General features: G+C 36.7%; 1 protein-coding gene across 2 annotated transcripts; it reads left to right on the top strand.

Annotated features, from left to right (window-relative positions):
• Positions 1-11015: 11015 nt before the first annotated feature.
• On the top strand, positions 11016-24983 carry LOC141388615 (uncharacterized). 2 transcript variants are annotated; one of them, XM_073958629.1, is made up of 6 exons: positions 11019-11277; positions 11373-11681; positions 11752-11844; positions 24027-24180; positions 24237-24370; positions 24440-24983. In XM_073958629.1, the coding sequence occupies exons 2-6, from the start codon at positions 11591-11593 to the stop codon at positions 24769-24771; spliced, it is 804 nt and encodes a 267-aa protein (XP_073814730.1). In that variant the 5' UTR covers positions 11019-11277; positions 11373-11590; the 3' UTR covers positions 24772-24983. The 2 variants fall into 2 exon arrangements, with proteins under 2 accessions (XP_073814731.1, XP_073814730.1); XM_073958630.1 differs by having other exon boundaries at positions 11016-11681.
• Positions 24984-27081: the final 2098 nt, after the last annotated feature.

Consider the following 27081-nt stretch of genomic DNA (forward strand, 5'->3'; position numbering starts at 1 on the left):
TAGAACAAAATGTGCGTTTATAGCGTTTCGAGGTGTTACATGATTTTTGGCTGAAACAACGTACATATAATAATTTTTTGGAAGATTGGTTATTTAGCCACAACAATGAACTAGTAAAATGTTTTAATCGATTGTTTGCGGCATGTAGAGCGATTTCGTGACAATTCACTTTTGGTCCCATACAAATTACTATGGGAATAAAGATAGCTCACAAATTGCTTAGGCTACCTTCTATGTTTAAGTACAGTTTAAGGTCTATTCGAGGATTCTTTGGACATTTTTACCGGAGATACTTCTTGAGGTCCTGTTTACAGCGATGTTATGTCCAAGCTTCCCGACAGCATGGTCCAAAGCTCTAAATTATGAGGTGACGCTCTGAAATAACTGGTGGGTGGGTGACTTCATTCCATGTCCCTTCTTCGTAACACTTTTGTGTTTAATCCAAATCCATATTTTTGTCGGCAGGTTCTGAAAATTCAGAAAAAGCCCAGAAAAGATATTTATTTATTTGACATTTTTATTATAATAAAATGAAAAACAAAATAATAAAATGTTACAAAAAAAAAAAAAAAAACTAGCATCTAAGACTATCGGCTAAAGAAAAAATATTTTTTGAGGAAAATGATATTGGTTGTGTAGGCCGGTATTCGAACTGTCAATAGATGAAATTTTCAATTTACACGGCTGAGGGTATATCTCTGTCGGCAAAGATGACTGATACCTTTCTAAAAGTACCAAATAGTTAAATGCTCTGTTCCAGAACCTGCAAGGAGCTACTATTTTTTACTACGATAACATTTTTTCCTTTATGTTATCGAAAAAAATAGTAAAAATTAGTAGATTCTTGCAGTTCTGGAACAGACCAAAAGAAAGCTCTAAAAAATTAGAATTAAACAAATTTTCAATTCTTCGGGGCCGAACTTCTTATACCCACCATCATGAAATATTCTGAACTAAAATGAAATATTTCGTTTTCTTCCTTTTACGAAAGTACCATTGTCCACAATTTTTGGTGAACGCTGACCACTGGAAATTCTATTTACCAATTATATAATATTAAGCCGAAAATGTAGATAAAAACCAATAAATACCTGAAGTCGGTTGATACCGTAATATAGGGCTATACTAAATGTTGACCGATGTTAGGAACTCTAAATGCCAAAATACATCCAAATGCGGTCGAACACGTCGATAAAAACGTCAAAGGTGGAATTTCTCATGCAGAATGACCTATCTATAACGATTTACGTTATAGAAAAGTTCAATTGTACCTGAAATCGGTTGGTACCGGTATAAATATGTTTATACATTTGGTGGAGAAGTTTATTGACCATTAGAAACTAAATACCATATTACATCCTATTTGGGCCGAAAACGTTGTTCAAAATACCCGTTATATGACGGCTATACCAATGGCTATGTCAACAATTTTTGGTGCATAAGTTTCAATAAAAAAACTTAAAGTATCTGATATTGAGCCGTTCGGCTATATGGTGGCTATTCCAAACAGTGGACCTATGTCCCCAATTTTTGGTGGGGAAACTATTTGACCACTGGGAACATTAAATGGCAAATTACGTCCAAATTGGGCCGAAAGCGACGATAAAACATCAAAATGCCAGAAATCGGGTGGAACCAAAAACGTGGACCTATGTCTACAATTGTAAGTTGTGACTTTAAGACTGCTAGGAACCCTACATGCTAAATAACTGTCAACTAAGACCGAAAATATAAATAAAAACCTGAAGATACCTTAAATCGGATGGTGCCGTTATATAGGGAGCTATATCTAAATGTTTTCTTGAGGCACATAAATAACAAACACATAAATCCAAAAGTACAACCAATTCGGTGGTAATGCGACTAATACCTTCAAAATGCCTTAAAGAGCCGAGTCGCGTTGGGCTATACGAAAACGAGGATCTATATAATTTTTTTTTTTTTTTTTTTTTGTTGAAGCACAAAATCCCAGATTGCAATCACTTCGGAGCGCCAGTAGGTCTAATACCTTCAGAATTCCTTATAGAGTCGACGGTTCAACGCGTCACTTTGTATGGGCGTTAGAAGAAAACGTTGACCTATATAGCATATTTTCATTACCAAAAAGTTGCAGGTACCTACAATAGATTTCACCAAAATCCATCTACTTCAATCAGTTAGGACGCTAGAGTGATTTCCACAGAATTACCATTACCATATCAACGTAGGATTGCACGCAGATATAAAACGATTATTATAGTTACAAACATAATGAAAATCTTAATATAATGTTTACCTACAAACCGTGCTTATACAAGCCATACACCCCATACTTGGCAAACTTTCCAAATCCGTTGTCGATAGTGTATCAACACTGTTTGTGGTCGAATTGAGCACGCTGTTGTCAATTTGAAAAGGCGATATTGTCAACGGTTTCGAGAATTGATAACATACCGTTGTCAAAGTGAGTACGTTAGTGGTCGAAATATTTAAAATCAAACACGCATGTGCTCATGTTGACACATGGTTTTGATTTTGAATCGACTTTTTCCTCAGACTTGATAATGGTATACAAGTTTAGTTTATGAAATTCTAGAACTGAATACTCTTCCTTAACAGATCGATATATAAGTTATATAGTCCGAATAAGTGTGTCTGGGCGGACAGTTCGTGAGAAACTGCCTCAGGAGCATGTTTAAATTTTAAAACGTTTGAATTAATAGTTCTGTTTTTATTGGAATTTAAAGCTGAACGAGGAAACCTTGTATATAAATTATTGTGAATAAATTATTAAACAATTGCTAATGGCTCCTATTATTTTCCTTGGCATTCAAAACCAAACCCAAAGATTTAACTTCCATTTTGTCTTATTCGTAGTGAAAATCAAATGCAAGGCTATAAAATTGTTTGATAAAACAATTTAACTGTTTGGTTTCGAGGACGAGATGAAGTCATTCATAGAAAATGCTAAAATGTATTCCCCATACTGAAAAGGGGTGCACTTGAATTCCGAAGCTCTATCGCGAGTCGTAAGACGCTCATATCTCACGGACACGGGAAATGAAAACATGTTCGTGGGCAACGAAGTTTATATCCTTGCCAAGAAGTTTAAGACGACAAATAAACTCAGGATATGTCACCCAAATTACGCTGGGGAAGTACAGGAGATAATTTAGTAGCCAAGAAAGCTGCTCCCAGTTTACTATATACATCAAATTAGTATCTATTAAACGTCCGTTAATAATGATTTAAACTTACAACATTTTATGTTTTTGTTACTACTCGGTAATCCGGACAATTCGATAATTCGGACACCACCGAAACATGAGGTGTCCGGATTATTAAGATTGGTATATGGGCATAATAATTGGATACTACATGGATCTAACGATCTTTAATTCTTCGATATTTTAAACCAAACCAACTGTATGTTTGAAAACAAGCTATGCCTCCAAACCTTAATACTTTACAAATTATCCATAAGCCACGGGATTGCAAAGGATAAATTCATTCAGTTAGTTCACAGGATACCTTCAATATATCAAGATTATTTGATAATATATATCCAATCAAATAAAAATCCTACAAATTCGGAAAAAATATTAGTTGCAATACATTTCACAGTGGTCCCGCTTTTATGGGAAGGTGCGACAAAAATACTTCTAATCGTCGGATAGATCTGATGATTTCAGTAAATGCTTCAAATAAGTAAAAAATACTTGAGCCAAAAAATTATCAATGTGGGTCCAGTTTTTCCCATAGCCCCCATATAACGCTACCAACAGATATTTTGAAGCTTACATCTATATCGGGGATGGAAGATACATCTATACATCTATATAGGGGATTTTGAAGCTTACATCTATATAGGGGATGGAAGATACCAAGCAACGGTTCTGACCGGTTTTAACATGGCAAAGCCCAGGATTTATCTTGGTCCCTCTTTCATCCCAAGTGGACACTGTAATCCCCGTGGTGTCACCTGGGGAACTGCCTTTAACATCCGTTAAAGGTAGTGAGCTAACATGTGCCGCGCGTTCTCCCATAAGAACGTTAAAAACTTGGGTTTGGGCGTCGGGTTAGTAACCCTCCCCTAGAAAAAACAGCCTACTATGAAAAAACGAAAGAAAAGAAAAACAACCCCCTCTAAAGTTGACGAACCCCGCAAACGTTTTAAGGACCATGATCTGCGAATCTGCACCTGGAATGTTCGCACTCTTTATAGAGAAGGTGCAGTCTTCGCATTGGCAGACGTACTTGAAAAGTACAAGGCCGATATTACTGCCATACAGGAAATACGATGGATTGGGAAAGACGTCACAACAACACCTAAAGGTGACGCACTGTATTATAGCTGCCATGACGTAAAGCATGAGTTTGGTTGCGGATTCGTAGTTAGTCGGAGACTAAAACATCTGGTATCCAGCTTCACCCCAGTGAATGAAAGACTTGCTGCAATTCGAATAAAAGCTAAATTCTTCAACATCAGCTTTTTTTGCGCTCATGCTCCCACTAAAGAAAAGGACGAACAGACCAAAGATATATTTTACGAGCACTTAGAAGAAACATATGACCGTTGCCCTTCCCATGACATTAAAATCATTCTAGGCGATTTTAATGCCAAAATTGGAAAGGAGAATATCTTTGGCCCAACAGTCGGGAAATTCAGTCTCCACAGTGAAACATCTGACAATGGTATGAGGCTGATAGACTTTGCAGCTGCAAAAAACATGGTAGTTAGCAGTACCAGATTGAATCATCTCGATATTCATAAGGGCACCTGGCTGTCTCCAGATCAAAGAACAAGTAATCAAATTGATCATGTTGTGATAGATGGAAGACATTCATCCAGAGTGTTGGATGTACGATCGTTCCGAGGGGCAAACATTGATTCGGACCACTACCTTGTTGCAGCAAAGGTACGTACCCGTCTAAACGTTGCAAATAAAGCACGAACAGACACAACGCGGAAGTTGGACATCGATAGGCTGCAAACACAACAGATAGCCACAGCATATTCCACTCAACTAGCCCAATTGCTTAACGCACTCCTTGTCCCGATAACATAACAACACAATGGCAAAACACTGCCCACTCCATGCAAACAGCCGCAAAATCCATACTTGGATTCCAGAGACCTTCAACAAAGGAATTCATGGTATGACCAGGAGTGTCGTGCTGCTACCGAAGAGAAAAATGCGGCATATAGAGTTACTTTACAATCAGTAGCAACGCGTAGCGCACGAAAGAGATATCGGGAGAAAAGAAGAGAAAAGAAACGTCTTTTCCGCAAGAAAAAGAGAAATGTGGAAAAGCGGGAGTGTGAAAAAATCGAGATGTACAGGAGCCAGAATGAAGCCCGAAAATTCTACCAAATAGTGAAACATCAAACAGATGGCTTTGGTACAGGCACATCCTCCTGTAGAGACCAGCAAGGTAATCTGGTAACAGATACAGATAGCGTGCTCAGGATATGGAAGGAACATTTCTCCAATCTGCTGGTATCCAATAGTAGCGAAGACGATGATGCCACAGATCCAATCCCAGACTATGGTATAGAATGTATACCACCCGGCCAAGATGAGGTAAAAACAGCAATAAACCGGCTGAAGAATAATAAAGCAGCAGGAGCCGATGGCTTACCAGCCGAGCTGTTTAAAACCGGAGGCGCGCTGATAAGGTGTATGCATCAACTAGTTAGCACCATCTGGCAGGAAGAACGCGTACCCGACGATTGGAACCTGAGCATCCTATATCCCGTCCACAAGAAAGGAGATAAGACTGTATGCTCCAACTAGCCCGAAAATTCTACCAAATAGTGAAACATCAAACAGATGGCTTTGGTACAGGCACATCCTCCTGTAGAGACCAGCAAGGTAATCTGGTAACAGATACAGATAGCGTGCTCAGGATATGGAAGGAACATTTCTCCAATCTGCTGGTATCCAATAGTAGCGAAGACGATGATACCACAGATCCAATCCCAGACTATGGTATAGAATGTATACCACCCGGCCAAGATGAGGTAAAAACAGCAGTAAACCGGCTGAAGAATAATAAAGCAGCAGGAGCCGATGGCTTACCAGCCGAGCTGTTTAAAACCGGAGGCGCGCTGATAAGGTGTATGCATCAACTAGTTAGCACCATCTGGCAGGAAGAACGCGTACCCGACGATTGGAACCTGAGCATCCTATATCCCGTCCACAAGAAAGGAGATAAGACTGTATGCTCCAACTAGCCCGAAAATTCTACCAAATAGTGAAACATCAAACAGATGGCTTTGGTACAGGCACATCCTCCTGTAGAGACCAGCAAGGTAATCTGGTAACAGATACAGATAGCGTGCTCAGGATATGGAAGGAACATTTCTCCAATCTGCTGGTATCCAATAGTAGCGAAGACGATGATACCACAGATCCAATCCCAGACTATGGTATAGAATGTATACCACCCGGCCAAGATGAGGTAAAAACAGCAATAAACCGGCTGAAGAATAATAAAGCAGCAGGAGCCGATGGCTTACCAGCCGAGCTGTTTAAAACCGGAGGCGCGCTGATAAGGTGTATGCATCAACTAGTTAGCACCATCTGGCAGGAAGAACGCGTACCCGACGATTGGAACCTGAGCATCCTATATCCCGTCCACAAGAAAGGAGATAAGACTGTATGCTCCAACTATAGGGGCATAAGTCTTCTCCCTATTGCCTATAAGATAGTGTCAGGGATATTGTGCGAACGACTAAAGCCAATGGTCAACGAAATAATTGGACCATACCAATGTGGCTTTAGACCTGGCAAGTCCACCATTGACCAGATATTTACCCTGCGGCAAATCCTATAGAAGACCCAAGAGATGCAGATCGAACCATTTCACCTTTTTGTCGATTATAAAGCAGTATTCGACAGTCCCTCCGATCAAAAAGATGGTGTCGACGCGCAAAGCATCCATAGAGCTCGGACCAACTGTCTACCTCGTCTACCTCGGCACTGCCATAAACACAACAAACAACATCAGTTGTGAAATAAGAAGAAGAATTGTATTGGCCAACAGATGCTACTATGGATTAAGTAAGCAATTTAAAAACAAAGCCACATCTCGTCAAACAAAAATAACACTATACAAAACGCTGATACTACCCGTGCTAATGTATGGCTCCGAAGCATGGGTACTTGCGCAAGCAGATAAGGCAGTGCTTGGTGTGTTTGAGAGGAAAATTCTTCGAAAGATCTACGGGCCGATTTGCGTTGACGGTGAATATCGACGTCGTATGAACCACGAGCTTTATAAGCTATACAAAGACATGAATATAGTTAAACGTATCGAGATGCAGCGATTGCGTTGGCTAGGCCATATCATAAGAATGAGCGGTGATGAACCCGCTAAAAAAGCGTATAAATACGGACCGCTTGGCGGTGCACGCAGAATTGGCAGGCCAAGGAATAGATGGCGCAAACAAGTGGTGATGAAAAGGCGCGGTATTCCAGAGTGCGAAGCAACAAATAGAGAGGAATGGAGATGTTTTCTTAGTTCGGCCTATGGAACAAATGTTCTGTAATGGGCCAGCTAAGTAAGTAAGTGCATCTATATTTTTGGCCCGAATTGACTATAATTTAGTATTTAGGGTTCCCAGTAGTCAGAAACATTCTGCACAAAAATTGTGGACATAGGCACATGTTTTGGTATAGCCCCCATATAACGGTACCTCACGATGTCAGGTATTTTGAAGCTTCTATCTATATTTTCGGCCCAACGTGGCTTTCATTTGGTATTTGGAGTTCTCATTGATCGGGAAACTTTCCAACCAAAAAGTGTGGACATTGGTCCAGGTTTTGGTATAGCCCCCATATAACGGTATCATCAGATTTCAAGTTCTATGAAGTTTTTATCTACATTTTTAGTCTAAATTGACTGTAAGTTGTTTATGGGGTTTTCACTGGTCAGAAAACGTCTCCGCCTGATATTGTTGACGGGAAAATAAAATAATTATCCCATTTCAGGTCAGAATATTTCATGTTGGGGGTATAATAAAGTTCTGTCCGTCCGAACTTAACATTTTTGTTTGTTTTTCACTTTGTATAGAGAATCATATATAATAGATATACAAGAGTGAAAAATAGATACACTCATAAGTAGACACCTAAACAAAAATATCTAAATCTTGAACGAAAAAACCAAAACAAACAAAATAAACACAAAACAAAACAACACAACAATACAAAATATTCACTAAAAAGAACAGAGACATCACTAGTATTTTTGATGTCACATACGGCATAGTTAGTAAAACTTAACTTCAATTTTGAGGAATTGGAAAAAAATTCAGAAGAAAGTATTTTGGAAAAAAAAAATAATTTCCAACTCATTTTATGCGAATAATTTGTACAGATTTTTATGTAAAAGTAATCAAAATAACTTTAACTAAAACATCCATTTCGAAAAAAATATTTTATCTTTTAAATTCTTAGTTATTTGCCTTGTAAGAAGTCACAACGTTACTGATGTTTTTAAAGTCTTAAAGAGAACATACGTAAACGTCAATCAACTTCTTCTGTTTAGTTTCTTAAGTACCGTTATAAATTACAAAAACATTGTTGGAATATTAAAATGTGATATATTTAGAGATAATTTCCTAAATTGTCATTGAAATTTGTTGATATCGACTTTTTCGAATTGTGTCGCAGGTTGGGACCACAGTGCGTTTGTTGTTGCTAAAAACATGAGTTCCATATTTATTATTTACTAGCGGACCCGGCGAACTTCGTCTCGCTATTAAGGAATAAAATTTCATACAAAAACTCAAATTTCGATTTTTCCAATTTTCCGACTTTTCCAGAGAGATTTTCCAAAATTTTCTTCCGTAAAGACCTTCTCCTCGAAAATACGAATAACTGACAAAAAATTTTACAGAAATCGGCCTAGCCGTTCTCATTTTATGAATTACTATACATTTTTTACACCATTTTTATACCCTACACCACTATGTGGGGAGGGTATTATAAGTTGGTTTTGGCCGACCCATACTTATATATATCAAAATGAATGTCTCGACGAGCTGAGTCGATCTGGCTATGTGTGTCCGTCCGTCCGTCTGTCCGTCTGTCCATCTAAACCTTGTAATCACGCTACAGGTCGCAATTTTGATCGGATCGTCACGAAATTTTGGATGTTGATGGGGGTCCCGGAGGGGAAGAAGCCTATTGATTTTGGTGATGGTCGGATAATATTTAGGGGTCGGAATGGGCAAAAAACTTATGTGGATAAAAAGACAACGTTTTTTTCCAAAGCGAATATCTCAGCTCCTATACGGGGTATACCAAAAGCAAAACCTGACAATAAAAGTAGAAAATATCACCTTTCTAATGATGTAAAGTAGGTTCTCGTAGGTGATCAAACAACGAATATATCGCAATAGCCGCAAATAGAACCCAACTTTTTATTTTTGCGATTTTAATAATAATGACGAATATCACAGCTTGGGTTGGGGACTTTCCAAAAGCAAAGCCTGGCTATGAAAGAAGAAGATCCCATCTTTACAATGATGTAAACTAGGTCGGCGTAGGTGACCAAATAACGGAGATATCGCAATAGTCGGTAATACATCCCATTTTTCCACTTTTTTGGAAATCACGCTACAGATCTCAATTTTGATCGGATCGTCACGAAATTTTGAGGGTTAATGAGGGTCACACAGATGAAGAAGCCTATTGATTTTGGTGATGGTCGGATAATATTTTGGGGTCGTAATGGGCAAAAAACTTATTTGGAGAAAAAGACAACGTTTTTTTCCTAAGCGAATATCTTAGCTTCAATATGGGGTATACCAAAAGCAGAACCTGGCCATGAAAGTAGAAAACATCGCCTTTCTAATGATGTAAAGTAGGTTCTCGTAGGTGATCAAACAACGAATATATCGCAATAGCCGGTAATAGAACCCAACTTTTTATTTTTGCGATTTTAATAATAATGACGAATATCACAGCTTGGGTTGGGGACTTTCCAAAAGCAAAGCCTGGCTATGAAAGTAGAAGATCCCATCTTTACAATGATGTAAACTAGGTCGGCGTAGGTATACAAATAACGGAGATATCGCAATAGTCGGTAATACATCCCATTTTTCCACTTTTTTGGAAATCTCGCTACAGGTCGCAATTTTAATTGGATCGTCACGAAATTTTTGGTGTTATTGGGGGTCGCACAGAGGAAAAAACCTTTTGATTTTTGATAATGGTCGGATATTATTCAGGGGTCGGAATGTGACAAAAAATATTTGGAAAAAGACCAACGTTTTATTTCAAAGTTAATATCGAAAGCAAAACCTGGCAAGGAAAGTAGAAAATATCACCTTTACAACGATGTGAAGTAGGTTGTCATAGGTGGTCAAACAACAGAGATATCGCAATAGTCGGTAATGCATCCCTTTTTCCATTTTTGTGAAATCACACTACGAAATTTTGATCGGATCCTCACGAAATTTTGGGGGTTGATGGGGGTCTAACAGAGAAAGAAGCCTATTGATGGTTGGAATACATCCCACTTTTCCATTTTTTATTTTGGTTGTACTGTCGATGCACTTAAATGTGTTTCCAAAAAATATACCTGTGTTAATAAAGACATTCAGAGCAAAGGCGCTAAGCTATCCCAATTTTAATATTTTGAATTTTATTAGTCAAAAGCTTATGAACAGGGGTAGTGGTGTAGGGTATCACATAGTCGGCCCCGACCCGACTATAGCCTTGGCTCACTTGTTATATATATAGATAAGGTTTTATTATTAGTTTATTCGAAATAACCGAATAATATTTTTTAAACATAGAAAAGGCCCTAACAAAACAACCCAATTACAAAAATAAATATGTTTCAAAACAACAAATTTCCCCAGACCTGTGCAAAATCTGCATGAGTTTTTTCAGTTGCAAATGTTTTGAGCATCACTGTATACATAGATATCTCATTAAGCCACACACGTTTTATTCGTTGTGTACATTTCAAAACACAGAATACTATGAGGGTAGAACCAACGCAAATTTATCTCGTTTGCTGTATTTTAAGTTGAAACGTCGCTTAGGATGGGACCCAGAACAGAAATCACCTTCAATATTGACAATGAAACAACACATCAAAGAAGATATAACAATTCGATATTCAAAACCATGTCGTTTGAAAAAAGCATTTCCATTCGAACGCAGTTTGTTCTAAGTGAAATCTACAAGACCAGTGCGTAATAAACGTCAAAAGCTAAGGGTTCAAAAGCAAACAAATCAAACCACACGATACCTGTGGGAGGTGACTTACTGTAGGGTAAGTAATTCATACAACGCATTATCAATTGCATCTCCTGTGTTCTGTGAACGAAGATTCTGGAGAAACTGGTTTTGTTTTCGATACAATTTCAGATGCTGTTTGAATTATTCCGAAATGAGTGTTTGGAAAAACGCTTATCAAAACAAAAAATCAGATCAGTATTTCAGCAATTGCATACAACAAAAGATAGCCGATTTTGAACGCTTATTAACGGCTCACGCTTAGGGCAGAACTGCTCTTCATCTAATTTGTTTGTGTGCATCAGTCAATCAAATCGTGTTTTTATTCTTTTGAAAAGTGCAAATTAATCATGAAACTGGATTCAGGTTCAAGTTTATTTGTGACCGTGGCAACAACATTGGTAGCCGTAGTTGTCAATGGAAAGACGCTCACCGCTAAACGTAATGAACAAACATTATATTCATACAAAGTTATCAAAAAAATAAATAATAATTTTGTATTTCATTTTAGCCGATTTTTTAACACAGTGCCAACCGGATGATGTCGAGTTCAATCGATGTTTGGGAAGAAATTTTCAAGCATTTTTTACCGAATGGAAAGATGGTAAATAATAGTAACAATTTAAGATAATTATAATTAACACATTTACTATGAAATTATAGCTCCTGTTCATTTGCTCATATTACGAATAAGCTAAATCATTTTATTTAAGTAGTTGCTCGTTATAAACATATTTGACTGTAGTTAAACTGTATAATAAATTTACTGGTTTGTATAACAGTTAGGTTCAATTAAAATAATGCGCAGTTTCGAAATTACAGATTTTAATTTATATTCAATTTATAATTTAATAGTCTCAGTGCAGATAAGTTGTTCTATTTCGATTTACTTAACGTAAAATGTATGAAAACATATCGCACCTGTTCAACAAAAGGATGTTAACTCAAAAGAGTAGTAATAGTTACTCAGCAAAAGGGTAGTAACACTTTGAAACTACCGCCTGTCCGCCCGTCTGTTGAAATCAAGGCGTTTGGTATTAAAAATGAGATATATCGGTACACGTACCTCAAAATGTTCGGTATTTTGAAGGTTGTGGCCTCAATATCTCACCGAAATAACTGAAATTTGATATATATGCTTCTTTGGGGCTACAGAATTTTCCTCACAAATCTGTTATTATAGGCCCACGTTTTGATATAGCCCCCACCTCCCCACCCTCCTTGGAACGGTAAATCCCAATTTTCAGTATTTTGTAAATTTTAGCCCATTGTCTTACCGAAATGGCTGAATTTTGGTGTTTGGTCTTATTGGTCTTTATACCAGAAATTTTTTAGTACAGGTGCACGTTTTAATATTGCCCCATAGAACAGCTCTTCCAGATTTTCGGTATTTTGAAGGTTTCAGCCATATTTTTTTACCGAAATGGTTAAAATTTGTTAATTGAATCTCTTTGGGTCAACCAAATTTTTCCCCAAAAATTTGGTTTAGGTTAGGTTTTAGGTCTCGTATTTTGAAGGTTTTACCCACATTTTTTACCGAAATGGTTGAAATTTGATACTTGATCTTCTTCGGGGCAACAAAACTTTCCAGAAAAATAAGTTCACTTTTTCATGTACCCCCATAGAACGGTAACTCCTCATTTTCGGTAATTTGAAGATTTCAGGCACATTATCTTACCGAAATGACTGAAATTTGGTACTTAGTCTTCCTTGGGGCTACAAAACTTTCCAAAAAACTTTCGCCCAGAAATTTGTTGGTATAAGTCCACGTCTTGACGCACACCTTATAGTACATTATAGTACGGTAACTCCTGATTCTCGGTATTTTGAAGTAGAGATGTATAGTTCAAGAACGAACTAGTTCAATTGAACGATTCACTGAAAAAAGCGTATGAACTAGATCGGTCGATATAGTTCAGCAGTTCACTGAGTGCGGACCGAAAGATAAAATAACTATCAACAAAGAAACGATTAAAGAAAGAACGATTCAATTTAGTTAAGCACCCGATGTGTGCATAATACGACGCCGTACTATGTCGCGAGTTCATATTAACTGTGCCTAAAAAAAGAAGGAGTTATCGTAGGTGTATAAAGTTTGGTACACGTACTTATTATTGACTTACAATCTCCGGGACAAAAAACTGCGATGGTCCACTTTTTAATATAGTCCACATAGAACCGTATCTCCCGATTTTCGGTATTTTGAAAGCCTTAGTCACAATAACCAACCTAAATGATTGATATTTGTATGAAACATTCCAACAAAGAATTGTGTGCCCCCATAGAACAGTACCTCAATTTTCGCAATTTTGAAGCTTTTAGCCTCATTATTACACCGAAATTGCTGAAATTTGGTATTTAGACTTCGTTGGGGATATAAAATATTCACCCAGAAATTTGTCGGCATAGGTCCACGCCTTCATATAGCCCCCATAGGACGGTACCTCCCGACAACAAAATGGCTGAAAACTGGTATTTAGTCTTCGTTGGGGGGTAATAACTTTCCACCTGAAATCTGTCGGTATAAGTCATTGTCTTCATATAGCCCCCGTAGAATCGTACCTCCCCATTTTCGGTATTTTGAAGGTTGTGGCCTCAATATCCACTGAAATGACTGAAATTTGTTGTTCAGTCTTCATATTTTTTGTGAGATTATTGAATACAACAAACAACTTTCTTTTAAAAACGTTTTTTGGCCGATTATCGGTCAAAAACTGCTCACCATTTGTTTAAATTGATATTTTTAAAAGTGTCTCCGTTCAAAAGCAAGATTATTATGTACTTAATAAGTCCACAAAAATATGTGATGATCGGTCTATTCGTTTGCGAGCTATAGCCAACACCGCAAAACGCTTTGTTAAAAAAGGGAACCTTTATACATTTCATGGTGGAATAAGAAGGTGTTACATCGATAACAATAATCGGGCAATTTACCACACCAAACCTCAAAATAACGCATTACTGTGAATTGCTTGTTAACTTTTGTATGGAGTTTTATTCACAATAATGCATTTTGACAACTAATGTGATAATCAGCTGTTTTTGCCGTTGTACCTGCATTATTGTGCCATGATACATTTGAAGTACTCACTTTTCAAAACTCAAACAGCAAATAATACCGATATAAACTTTTATACAATTTTTCCCACTCCACTAATTTTCAAAATTTGTTTCACAAAATCGATGTACTAAGTACCACAGACTTGGGTAGCTGTAAACACCACATGATCACAATTTACTTCCAAACAAAATTAAATCCATGTAAAATTTATTTTAGAACGATAAATTACTTTAAATATGAAAATATTGGAACATAATAAAAATATTAATTTTAGTAAAATAAGGATAAAAATTCGTATTTCCAACAATTATCGGATTTGAACCTTCACATGGACAGAACTACATGACAAATCAATACCATAATTAAAATTCCTTCAAATTGAAATGTTTACTATCAATTCCCATCAATAAATTGGTATGCCGAAGTACTTGAGTACTTAAGTACCACAGACTTGGGTAGCTGTAAACACCACATGATCACAATTTACTTCCAAACAAAATTAAATCCATGTAAAATTTATTTTAGAACGATAAATTACTTTAAATATGAAAATATTGGAACATAATAAAAATATTAATTTTAGTAAAATAAGGATAAAAATTCGTATTTCCAACAATTATCGGATTTGAACCTTCACATGGACAGAACTACATGACAAATCAATACCATAATTAAAATTCCTTCAAATTGAAATGTTTACTATCAATTCCCATCAATAAATTGGTATGCCGAAGTACTTGATTTTTACCATTTTGGGCCATGGTCGTGACACTGTGCCCCGTTGACTCAGTTAACTGATGCCTTTGTAAATATAATGCAGCCTAAGGCACCATACTTTTATATTGCATATTTTACAACGTTAACAAGTAAAAAGTCGTTAAGTTCGACCGGGCCGAACTTTTTATACCCTCCACCATAAAAAGTCTTAATTAAAATGGAATAATTAGGGTCCTTTCACAATTTTAGGTGTAACAACTTTTCGACAATGGTGAGTATATTAAAAACCCCGAAGGACAGATGCGCCGTGAGTCGAACTTCCGCGTTATGGCGTGATGAAGTTTTTGCAAGAGACCCTGTACGCCATCATTAATTAGCATTATATCTTTGTTTGTTGTTTTTGTAGAGCACTTAAGCAACAGTGAACAAATATATAACGCTAATTCCTGATAGCCCACAGGGTCTCTAACAAAAATTTCATCACGCCATACTTCCGCGTCCGTTCGACTCACGGCGGATCTGTCCTTCGGGGTTCATAATATACTCACCAAGGCCTTTCTTCCCCAAGAGGAATTTTTCGTGCCCCAGACTTTCACCTCCATTTTGTTGCACTGTGTTATCTAATCTAAAAAATGTGTTCAGCTAGGTGAAAGGTACCACCTACGGGGCTATATCAAAGAGTCAACCTATATTTACATTTTTTGGTGGAAAAGTTTTATAGCTGCAGGGAACTTCAAGAGTCAAATTGAGGGTAGTTTCATCAAAACAATGTAGACCCTCAAAAATGGACCCATGTTGACGAATTTTAGTGAAGAAATTTCGTGACCACTGAAAATTCCCAAAAATCGGGAGGTAAAGTTATATGGGGGGATATACCAAAACATGGACCTATATTGACGATTATTTTTAAATAGACAAAATTGTAGCTAAAATTCTCAAAATACCGATCATTGCAGATAGTTCGGTTAAAAATTGTAGCTAAAATTCTCAAAATACCGAAAATCGGGAGGTACTGATATATGGGGGCTATACCAAAACATGGACCTATATTGACGATGTTTCGTGGAGATTTTTCATGATCACTAAGAACCTCAAATGTCAAATTACAGATAGTTCGGTTAAAAATTGTAACTAAAATTCTCAAAATACCGAAAATCGGGAGGTACCGATATATGGGGACTATACCAAACCATGGACCTATGCCCATATCCTTTGGGATATAAGTTTATTGATCACTAGGAACCCTAAGTGCCAAATTATAGCTTATTCGGTCTACAAATGTGGCGAAGAACGTCAAAATACCTCAAATCCGGAGGTACCGTTATATGGGGGCCATACCAAAGAGTGGACCGATATAGCCCATCTTCGAACTTGACCTGCCTATGGAAAAAAGACCCTCGGGTGAAAAATTTCAGAACTCTATTTCAATTATTGCGAACGCTAGAGTGATTACAACAGACGGACAGACGAACATGGCTAGATCGTCTTAGAATTTTATCCTGATCAAGAATATATACTTTATAGGGTCGCAAATGATTAGTTCGATGTGTTACAAACGGAATGACAAACTTAATATACCCTCCATACTATGGTGGAGGGTATAAAAAAACGCACGTGGGCGCTCTCTCGCCTGACGCTGATATAATGATAAATATTATTTAGTAGTTTGTTCATTTACATGTGTTCGCGCGAACGATTCAGAATCAGTGAACGAAGAGCGAAAAGACAGCTGACCGGCAGAGCTTACCCAGCAAACCAAATGTCGGATGTCCGACATATCGGAACAATTTCGGAAGCAAAATTGTTCATATTTCGTATCGATTTCTATACTATTTATACCCTACACCACTATGTGGAAAGGATAATATAAGTTTGTTTTGGTAAAAATTCATGTAACACCGCGAAATATTCTTCGGCGAGATAAAGCGATTTTGAGATGTGTGTCCGTCCGTAATCAAACTCCAGGCCGCAATTTTGGACCGATCGTCACGAAATTTGGTATGGAGGTCGGTTTCGCATCAGAATAGATAGCTATTTTAATTGGTGATGATCGTGAAATATTTAGCGGGTGAAAAGGACCAAAAACATAATTTTTATCCGATGTTGTGTATGCTCTGTAGGTCGCAATAATAGTCAGATCGCCTCGAAATTTTAAATAAGGTAAGAGTATATGACGAAGAAGTAGCTTGCAATTTGCGATGGGGATCAGATAATATTTAAAGGGTTAAATGGACCAAAACTTTTGTGTGAAAATTGTGAAAAATTTTAGTATACAGCTTATATCTTTATTCCTGGAAGAGACATTCCGGGAAAGTAAGCTATACTTATATAAAACACGCTAGAGGTCGCAATTATAGTTCAATAATGACGAAATGTTGCATGAGGTGAGAGTTTAGGTCGAAGAAAAGGCCTACAATTTTGGATGATGATCTGATATTATTTAGCGGGTGAAATGGACCATTACATTTGTATGAAAAATACAAAAAAATATTTTTGGTCCATATGTTTTTTCCTGGAGGGCATATACCGGCAAAGTAGACTACGTATGAAAATAGAACTACTTATCTTCCCCCCGATGAAAATTGCAATAAAGTGTCTGCTAGATAACGGGCCTACTGCTTAATATATAATGGGTTAGGTGTAGAGAACCACATTTTCTCATTGTTAGTTGTTGCATTGTTGCATATTACATGGTGCCCTAACGTTTTAATTGTCCAATTGGATTTTTATACATACATTGCAGCATGATTCGCTTTGCCACCTTCTTTCAAACCAATTCCCCAACCAGGCAAAATCAAATTTTAAAACGGTTTTAATACGCGATGAATTAATACATATATGTAGTGGTATAGGGTATCACATGGTCGGCCCGTCCGACTATTGCCCTCTCTTACTTGTTATACCCCACACCATATGGAGGGTATAATTAAATTTGTCATTCCGTTTGTAACACATCGAAATATTCGTCGGAGACCCTATAAAGTGTATATATTATTGATCAGCATAAAATTCTATGTCGATTTGACCCTGTCCGTCTGTCGGTCCGTCTGTCTGTTTGTTGAAATCAAGATACAGCTCGCAATTTAGAAAATAGAGAGTCAAAATTTGGTACAGAAGTTTTTATTGCTTGCAGGATGGTTGGTATTTAAAATGGGATATATCGGTCCACGTTTTGATATAGCCCCCATAGAACGGTACCTCCCAATTTTCGGTATTTTTAAGGTTTTAGCTTCATTATCCTACCAAAATGGCTGAAATTTGGTACGTAGTCTTCTTTAGGGGTATAAAAATTTCCCCCAGAATTTTGTCGGTATCGGTCCATGCCTTCATATAGCCCCCATAGAACGGTACCTCCCGATTTTCGATATTTTGAAGGTTTTAGCTTCATTATCACACCGAAATGGCTGAAATTTGGTACTTAGCCTACGTTGGTCGTATAAAACTTTCCCCCAGAACTTTGTCGGTATCGGTCCATGCCTTCATATAGCCCCCATAGAACGGTACCTCCCCATTTTCGGTATTTTGAACGTTGTGGCTTCAATATTCCACCGAAAGGGCTGAAATTTGGTATTTAGACTTTGTTGGGGGTACTGCACTTCCCCATTAAATTTAGGTCAACGCCTTCATGTATTTTTTATATTTTAGCCACATTCTCTTACCGAAATATAGAAAATTTGGTATTTAGTCTTCTTTAAGCCTAAAAACTTTCCGTCAGAAATTTTTCGGTATAGATCGAAGTTCTGAAATAGCCCCCATAGAATGGTGCCTCACATTGTTTTACCGAAATTGCTGAAATTTAGTATTAAGTCTTCTTCATACACGAAAGGAAACTAATTATTCCATTTTAATTCAATACAACTTGTGGTGGAGGGTATAACAAGTTCGGCCCGGCCGAACTTAACACCGTTCTTACTTGTTTTCGTATGGGGAATTCGTTCAGATTTCGTTCCGATTTCAGAGAAAATGTCGGAAGTAAATTTTCCTTCGAATATGCTAATGTTTTTCTTCCGATTTCGGATCGATATGTCGGAAACAAATTTCCCATTGCACAACAACCACCTTTTGTATATATCTAACAGGCAACATTTTAGTTTGTTCTCGAAAAACAAAATGGTTGGTTATAAAATTCGCATATACAGTTTTTAAATATTTTAAATATAAATGCAACATATAATAATTCAAGCCAGTGCTGATAGACTCAACATATTCGTACACAAAGTTTACTTTGTTCTACTATAACTTCAAAATGATAATCATTAGATACCTTTGAAATTATAATCTTCCAATAAAAAACATAACAAAGAAAATTGATCAATAAAAAAGAGGCATCAGAGAAAAATGTTTTCCTTCTATAATCAACGAAATTATTCCAAAATCGTTCAGAAATCTCTACGAAAGTTCGGAAGGTACCTCAGATTTTTATACCACATTATTCCGAAATCGTTCAGAAATCTGTACGAAAATTCAGAGGAAAAACCCGCATCCCGAATTTTCCAAGGATTTTCTTCCGATTTCGTTCCGAATTCTGAGCGAAATCGAACCGATTTCGGTCCGACATTTCGTTCCGAAATTATGTTAACCATTTCATACAACTTTCGTTAAAATATCGTTACCATTACCGATCAGATATCGGACGTAGCGTCCGAATTTTGTTCCGATTTCGTTACGGTGTCGGTATGAATGGTTTGCTGGGTATCGACGAGCGATTGAACCACTGAACTAAAAGACCGACCTAGTTCATTTAAAGGAGCGATCAGTTAAAAGAGCTAAAAGAACAACTCTTTTTTTGAAGGTTTTAGCCGTATTATCCTACCAAAATGACTGAAATTTGGTAATTAGTATTCGATATGTGTATAAAACATATCTACAGAGAATTGTGTGTATGGATAGATGCACGCTTTAAAATAGACCACATAGGAGAGGTATTTATTGATATTTCAAATTTGCAAAGGGTAGAACACCTCGACGCAAAAAATGATCTATGCTCGTATAGGTACGTTTTTTTGTACAATATTTCCTCTTATATACATCCCGGATATAAGAATAAGTAGCACTGAAATTTGTGCAAGTTTTACTTCTAGTTCAAAATACATTGGCATTATTTCGATATATGTATGCATCCCGCTTATATGCATTCCGCGCTTATAAGCACTTGAAATTTGGTCATCATTCCTTCATATTAGCTTAAAAAAATCGTTATGTTATTTCAAGCAATATGCATTTTAAGAAAGCTGATAATTGCAATAAAAATAAAAAAGCCATTTACTCCATCTACTGGCTGTCTATGTTGGTGGCAAAAAGGCAAAAAACTATTGACGAATTTAGAATGGCAATAAATATTGTTAAGTGATTTTAAAATGTATATTTTTGTATTTACATACAATGCGATTTTTGACGTGCAGTGCAAATTTTGTGAAATAACCGCGGAAGAGATTTTAATGAAACCCATTTATTGGATATCATAGCCGATGCAGAGTTTCGAGCAATCTGATAACAACCTACAATGTTATGGAGAGCCGAGGGATGAATATATCATCAGAAAAGTTATGTCGGAAAATATTGAATTGTCCGAAAACGATTCTGCAGAAAATGGGATTTCCTACAAAAACGAAGTTATAAATACCAGACAATAAATTTCTATTGTATTTTGTACAACGCACAGACAATAAAAAAACTGACTTTTTATACCCTACACCATAGTATGAAGGGTATATTAACTTTGTTTTTACGTTTGTATCGCATCACGTACAACACTATAACGTATAAATATTCTTTATCAGGGTAAAATTCTGAATCGATCTATGCATTCACTATAGCATCCACAAAAATAGAGATAGGACGCTGAAATTCTGGAAAGACGCGTCTTTTGTTTGCAGTCCGAATATGGGTTATAACAGTCCAAGTTTTGGTACTGTATTACTCAGGAATTTTGGCGTTTTCAGCTACATAAAATTAGCTATATTTTGGCATTTTGGGTTTCTAGTGGCCAAAAACTTATCTATTCAAAATTGTGGACATAGGCCCTTATTTTGGTATACCTATGTAACGTTACATCCCGATTTCAGGTATTTTCAAACTTTTAGATGAAGAAATTGTATATGCATTGCAAGTCGGCAGGGACGGGTGTGTGAGGCATGGGAAAGAACGAAAAAAAAAATACCTCAAATGGGGCGGTACAGTTCTACGGCGCTAGTCAAACATATGAACTAATGTCTACTGTTTATGGAAGATACGTTTTTTGACCACTTGGAACCCTAAATGCCAAATTATAGCAAATTTGATGTGGAAATATAGCTATAAATGTCGAAATACCCGAAATCGGGTGGTGGCGTTATATAAAGCCGATTCCAAAACATGAACCTATGTCCACAAGTTTTAGTGGAGAAGTTTGGTGATTCGGTCAGAAAATATTACTGAAAACGTCAAAATACCTCAAATCGGGCGGTACTGTTATATGGGGGTTATACCAAAACGTGAAAAGATATAGCTTACACTATGCAACACGAAAATTATTAACAATATTCTGACACCGGAGCGTGATGGAGGACCAAAAATAAGAAGACACGTGTCCCGTCGTTTTTCTGTATCACTTGGCCCCCAAAGACCTGAGGCCTTAATGTCAAAAGGGATCATGTTGTCTGGCTCATATCTTCTAAACCGCTAAGAATTTGGTTTCACTCGTGGAATTTGGTTGTAGCTCTCGTCTTAAATAATAATAATTGTGAACACATAAAATCCATTCAAACTCATTTTCAAGGAGAAAATCGTCAAGGTCAACTTTTCATTATAATTTTTTCTCGGTTTTTGGTTTACAGATATCAAACCGATCAAAATTGAATCAAACAACCAACTACAAAAGTGTACCATATATCTCAATAAACAAATTTATAGAACATACAAACTCTGTAGAAACGGTCCTAAATGGTCAAAATAGCCAAACAATTGCAATTTTTATCCTATTTTCTCGGCTTCTGCTTCATAGATACTAAACCGTTCAAAATTCGAGGAAGCAATCAATCACAATAATGTAGCAAAGACATCAGTAAACAACTTTCTGGAACATACGAACTGTCTACGAACAGTTCTTAATGGGGAAAATAGAAAAAAAAATTACAAATATTAGATTTTTATACTTTTTGCTCCAATTCTGTTCCACAGATATCTAACCGCCCAAAAATTAAGGATACAGTCAACTACTAAAATGTACCTAAGTTCTCAATAAACAACTTTCTAGAACACATGCACATTCTAGGAACAGTTCTTCAAGCTCAAAATTCTATAATTTCAGATCATTCTTTCCTGTTCAGGTTCGTAAATAACAAACTTTTCAAACTACCTTGAGTTTTGTACAGTTTGTTATTTCCAGACCTGTAGTGGGATTCTCTAACGCAGTTTTTGGTTACCGACAAAAATCGGTCAAATTAGAACGCAAAGTTATAAATGAAAGTTATGAACAAATGTTGGCAACACTCTAGCTATAGGTAGGACAGGACAAGGACAACTTTATTTTGGTTGCTAACTTAACGACAAATTTCAGTAATTACCGAAATTATAAGTATTTTAATTTTACTGATTTTGGTCGGTAACCAAAAAATGCGTTAGAGAATCCCACTACTGAGTAGGGAGAAACGTTTAAAATAATTTAATTGTTTGTGAATTTCAGTTTAAAGCATTATTCGGAAAATGTTCATGTTGTTTATCTTAGGGATCTTAGGTACATATTAGTAAGTTGACTGCATCCTTAATTTTTGGGCGGTTCGATATCTGTGGACCACAATTGAAGCAAAAAGTATAAAAATCGAATTTTTGTAAACGTTATTGTTTTCTATTTTCGCCATTAAGAACTGTTCGTAGACAGTTCGTATGTTCCAGAAAGTTTTTTACTCATGTCTTTGCTACATTATTGTGGTTGAGCAGAAGCCGATAAAATAGGATAAAAATCGCAATTGTTTTGCTATTTTGACCATTAAGAACCATTTCTACAGCGTACGTATGTTTTAAAAAGTTGTTTATTGAGATATATGGTACACTTTTGATCGGCTTTATATCTGTAGACCAAAATCCGATAAAAAATTATAATCAAAATTTGACCTTGACGATTTTCACCTTGAAGATGAGGTTGAATGGATTTTATGTGTTCACAATTATTATTCTTTAAGACGAGAGCTACAACTTTGCCTCGTCGTGTGAATCCAAATTCTTATCGGTTTAGAAAATATGAGCCTGACAAAATGATCCCTTTTGACAATAAGGCCTGAGGTCTTTGAGGGCCCATAACCGCGAAAGTTGAAGTGATAGAGAAAAACGCCGGGACACGTGTATTCTTATTTTTGGTCCTCTATCACCCTGCGGTGTCAAAATATGGTTAATAAATCATGATTCAAAAAATTACACACGGTGTTATCTTCGAACAAAAAGTTTTTTCTTGAGTTTTAAAAATATCAACATGAAAATTTGACACAAGATAAAGAAGAAGTTGTAGAAAAAATAGAAACGTATTTTTGGATTATACGATAAGTAAATGAATGATGTTTACTTAATAGGGTCTCAAATGATTATTTCAATACGTTATAAATGGAAAAAACAAACTTAATATACCCTATATACTATGGTGGAGGGTATAAAAAAAACTTTAAATGATTTGCATATTCATATATCCAATACAGCGTACAGTGAGATTTAAAATGTTTTGGGAATTGTTATCCATTTACCCCCTATTTTTGTAACTAATAATTTGTTCGTTCGTCTATATTCGTAATAATTTAGGCATCCATAGTTCAGTCACCAGTAAATATACCGGCCTAATTTATCGTAAAAGCGTTCCATATATAGTTGAAAATTCCTCATTTTAAAATCAGGGTTCTATTTTTGCGCTAAGTCGATTAATCGATCTACAAAATTTTACAATTCGCGTTAAAAAAATAAATTTTTTTACAAAAACAGAGTGTTAATGTTGAATCAAAGCAAATAATTGGTATTAATTCTATTATTTTTATTTCAAATTACAGGTTTGCTCAGTCCGAAATACATTGGCGACTTGGACCCGATATTTGTGAAACGTATTGATGTCGAACAAGATCTCAGACATCCTGTCTCAATGAATGCCAATCTTCATAACCTTGAAGTAAAAGGCCTCAAAGATATACGTGTAGAACATGTAAGGTATGTCCAAATCAAAACATTTTTTAGTTTATAAAATTAAAAAAAAATTATTTCAGTTTCGATACAAATGAATTGTTTGCCAAGGTAACGCTGGTGGTGCCTAAATTAAATATTCATTCCGATTACACAATTAGGGGTCGAATTTTAAGTTTAGCTTTAAATGGAAATGGCAAGGCATTTATAAGGGCTGGTAAGTATGCATATGAGCCTATGAACTTATTTATGGACTGACTACACCAACATTATTTTTTTTCTATAGAGCATCTTGAAATCAAATTGCTGATCCGCTTCAATTTACGCGACGAAGACGGCTTAACATTTATGGATATCGATAAGCTGCATGTGGAAATCAAAGAAGTTGGTGGTTTTGGAATACGCTTGGACAATCTATTCCACGGCCAGCATGTTTTGGAAGAGAGTGCTCACGTTGTATTCAATGAAAATTGGCATGAATTTTATGAAATACTACGTCCTGCCATTAAATCAGCCATTGAAACAATTATAACGGAACGTCTTGGAAAGATCTTTGCCAATGTACCGGCAACATTTATCATCAGTGAATTACCATCTGCTGCCGATTATTATGGCTGATATTTAGAAAAATTAGGTGAAGATTGTTTAAATAATTGTTGTTAATTTAGTTTTAAATTCAATAAAACTCCGCGAGATATTTATGTATTTAAATATGTATGTACATACATATGTATGTTATAATCATGGACTGTTAAAATTTGTATGTGTTATTTTAATATATTTGTTGATATTGTAAATAAAAAAAAATAAAAATGTATCTGTAAAAAAAAGCGTCATTTTATTTGTATCAATAGAAAAAAGGATGAAGATTATTTAAAGCATCCGATAAAACGAATTAGACGATCTTGAATAGAACAGTGAAATAAATGCTACCAACATTTTATTGTACCTCCCGTTGTCGGGAATGAAAGGGACGAAGATTCCAAATCGTCTTGGTAAAAAAGTGCTGGATACAGATGTAGGAATAGAAAAGAAAACACAAAGATGCAATATTGTATATATCGTCACCATAAATGACCAATGACGTAACTACCAAAATCATAATTTTACAGGAGAAACGAAAAACATTATGAAATGAAAACTGTATTATGGAAATATGTAATGACCAAATCTTGGTTTTGGGATCAGTCATTACAACAAAATCTGCGATGTTACACCATTTTCCGAAATGCCTTTTCTTGAATAGGATCGTTATCTTTTAACGTAGAAGCTTGTATTTTAATCGCTGTATTAGATTCAATCAAAAAACTAATTTCGGCTTTTTTGGAGATACGACTTCGGGCATTTATGGTGACGATATATAGATGTCGCCGAATTGTAAGACTTGAGACTTAAAATCACAGATTGATAGCTCTACGTTTTGTACGATCAATGCAGACGACCCTCTATACCCGAATTAGCGGAGAGTGTACGAATTCGCTAGACTTAACCATCGTGTCACCTGGTGTGACAAATGACATCACCTGGCAACTTGTCGTTTCTCTTGGATGATACCATCTCCCTATATTTGTCTCAATCAGCAGAGTGCCCTATTTCATCACCTCTAAACGACACACTTTCGTCAATCATGGAAAAGCTAATTGCAAAGGTTTCAGAGAGTTCACTAATCATCACTTCAGAGATCTGCCCAACCCTTCTGATGTTCTGTTAGCAGCAGCTCGTCATATACCTAAAGGCCGAATGCCCCAAATGAGACCAAACATCCCAACTGAGGAAAGGGATTAGCAAATGAGGGTGATGAGTTTCCCCAGTGACCCCAGAGTCAGGGAGCTGCCACTGGAAGTTAACAGTTTGGTCGGTGGGCATAACCGGTTAAATCATCTGAAGAGTTGCTAAATTAGAACCCGAAAAAGTGAACTGTGGGCAACGGTTAAATAACTCTCGAACCCTGGAAATAAGGAAGATAGGACCTTAGTCACGTTTGGCGACGTTACTCTGACTGATCACAGGCAGTGCGCAAGTTTTTTTAATCGCCAGTTTGTCGAGCAACACGGGAGTGACTGGGCGAAGAGAAGAATACTACATCGCATTAGATCTTTTCCTGGCGAGAAGGAACCACCACATGACTCGAGGACTCAACCAGGGCAAGCCACGTTAATAGAACAGTGATGGTGGCGCTTGGCTTATCAAAATCCTTTAATAATGAGGACAGACAACACTACGTCCACATTTGAAACGTTGGATAATCAATTCTATGTGTGGACGCCAATCTTACGTGGAGTTAAGGGACAAGAAGTCTAAGCCCCGTAGAATAAAACACGGAGTTTCTCAAGGTGGGGTGATATCTCCGGAACTGTTTAACCTCTCCAGACGACATTGAGATCGTAACGCATGCGGATGATTGTACGATATTGACGTCAGGTTTCTTCCCTGATGTCATTTGTGAAAAGCCGACCTCCTATTTGACTGATCTGACCACTTTTTTTCCACGCACGAAATATCCAAATATCCACAACTAAATCTACGCCCACTCTGTTCACCACATGAACGGCAGAGGTGAGAACAGAGTTGAATGTCATGGTCGATGATAGCAGAATTCCGACCGCAAACTACCCCAAAATTCCAGGGGTCATGTTCATGTCGTCCGCGTATGCCATAGCTATCTGCTGAGATGTAGGAACAAGGTCCTCAAGTTTGTTGCCGGGTAACACTTGGGGTGCAGATAAAGAAACGTTGTTGACCACATATAACGTGTTATGTCGTTGGTAAGCCAGTTTTGTCCGCGAATATAAGTGCAACGTGATGAGAAAATATTCAAACCTGTCAGAATGCCGTTCTGGGAACTGGATTGAATATTGAGGCTACAGGGTGCCTCATTATGCCTTCAGTGGACCATCTACATGTGGAGACAAAGATTATTCCGGTACA

This window comes from Musca autumnalis, unplaced genomic scaffold (genome assembly GCF_047663935.1).
Source record: "Musca autumnalis isolate F117 unplaced genomic scaffold, ASM4766393v1 scaffold_1, whole genome shotgun sequence".
Classification (NCBI taxonomy): Eukaryota; Metazoa; Arthropoda; class Insecta; order Diptera; family Muscidae; genus Musca; species Musca autumnalis.

What these genes read in the sequence shown, in the direction of transcription:
- LOC141388615 (XM_073958630.1), top strand. Translation starts at nt 11,591, where the DNA reads ATGAAACTGGATTCAGGTTCAAGTTTATTTGTGACCGTGGCAACAACA. An exon ending in TTTTACCGAATGGAAAGATG is followed by an intron (nt 11,845 to 24,026) that starts GTAAATAATAGT and finishes TTCAAATTACAG; the next exon opens with GTTTGCTCAGTCCGAAATAC. An exon ending in CAAGGCATTTATAAGGGCTG is followed by an intron (nt 24,371 to 24,439) that starts GTAAGTATGCAT and finishes TTTTTTCTATAG; the next exon opens with AGCATCTTGAAATCAAATTG.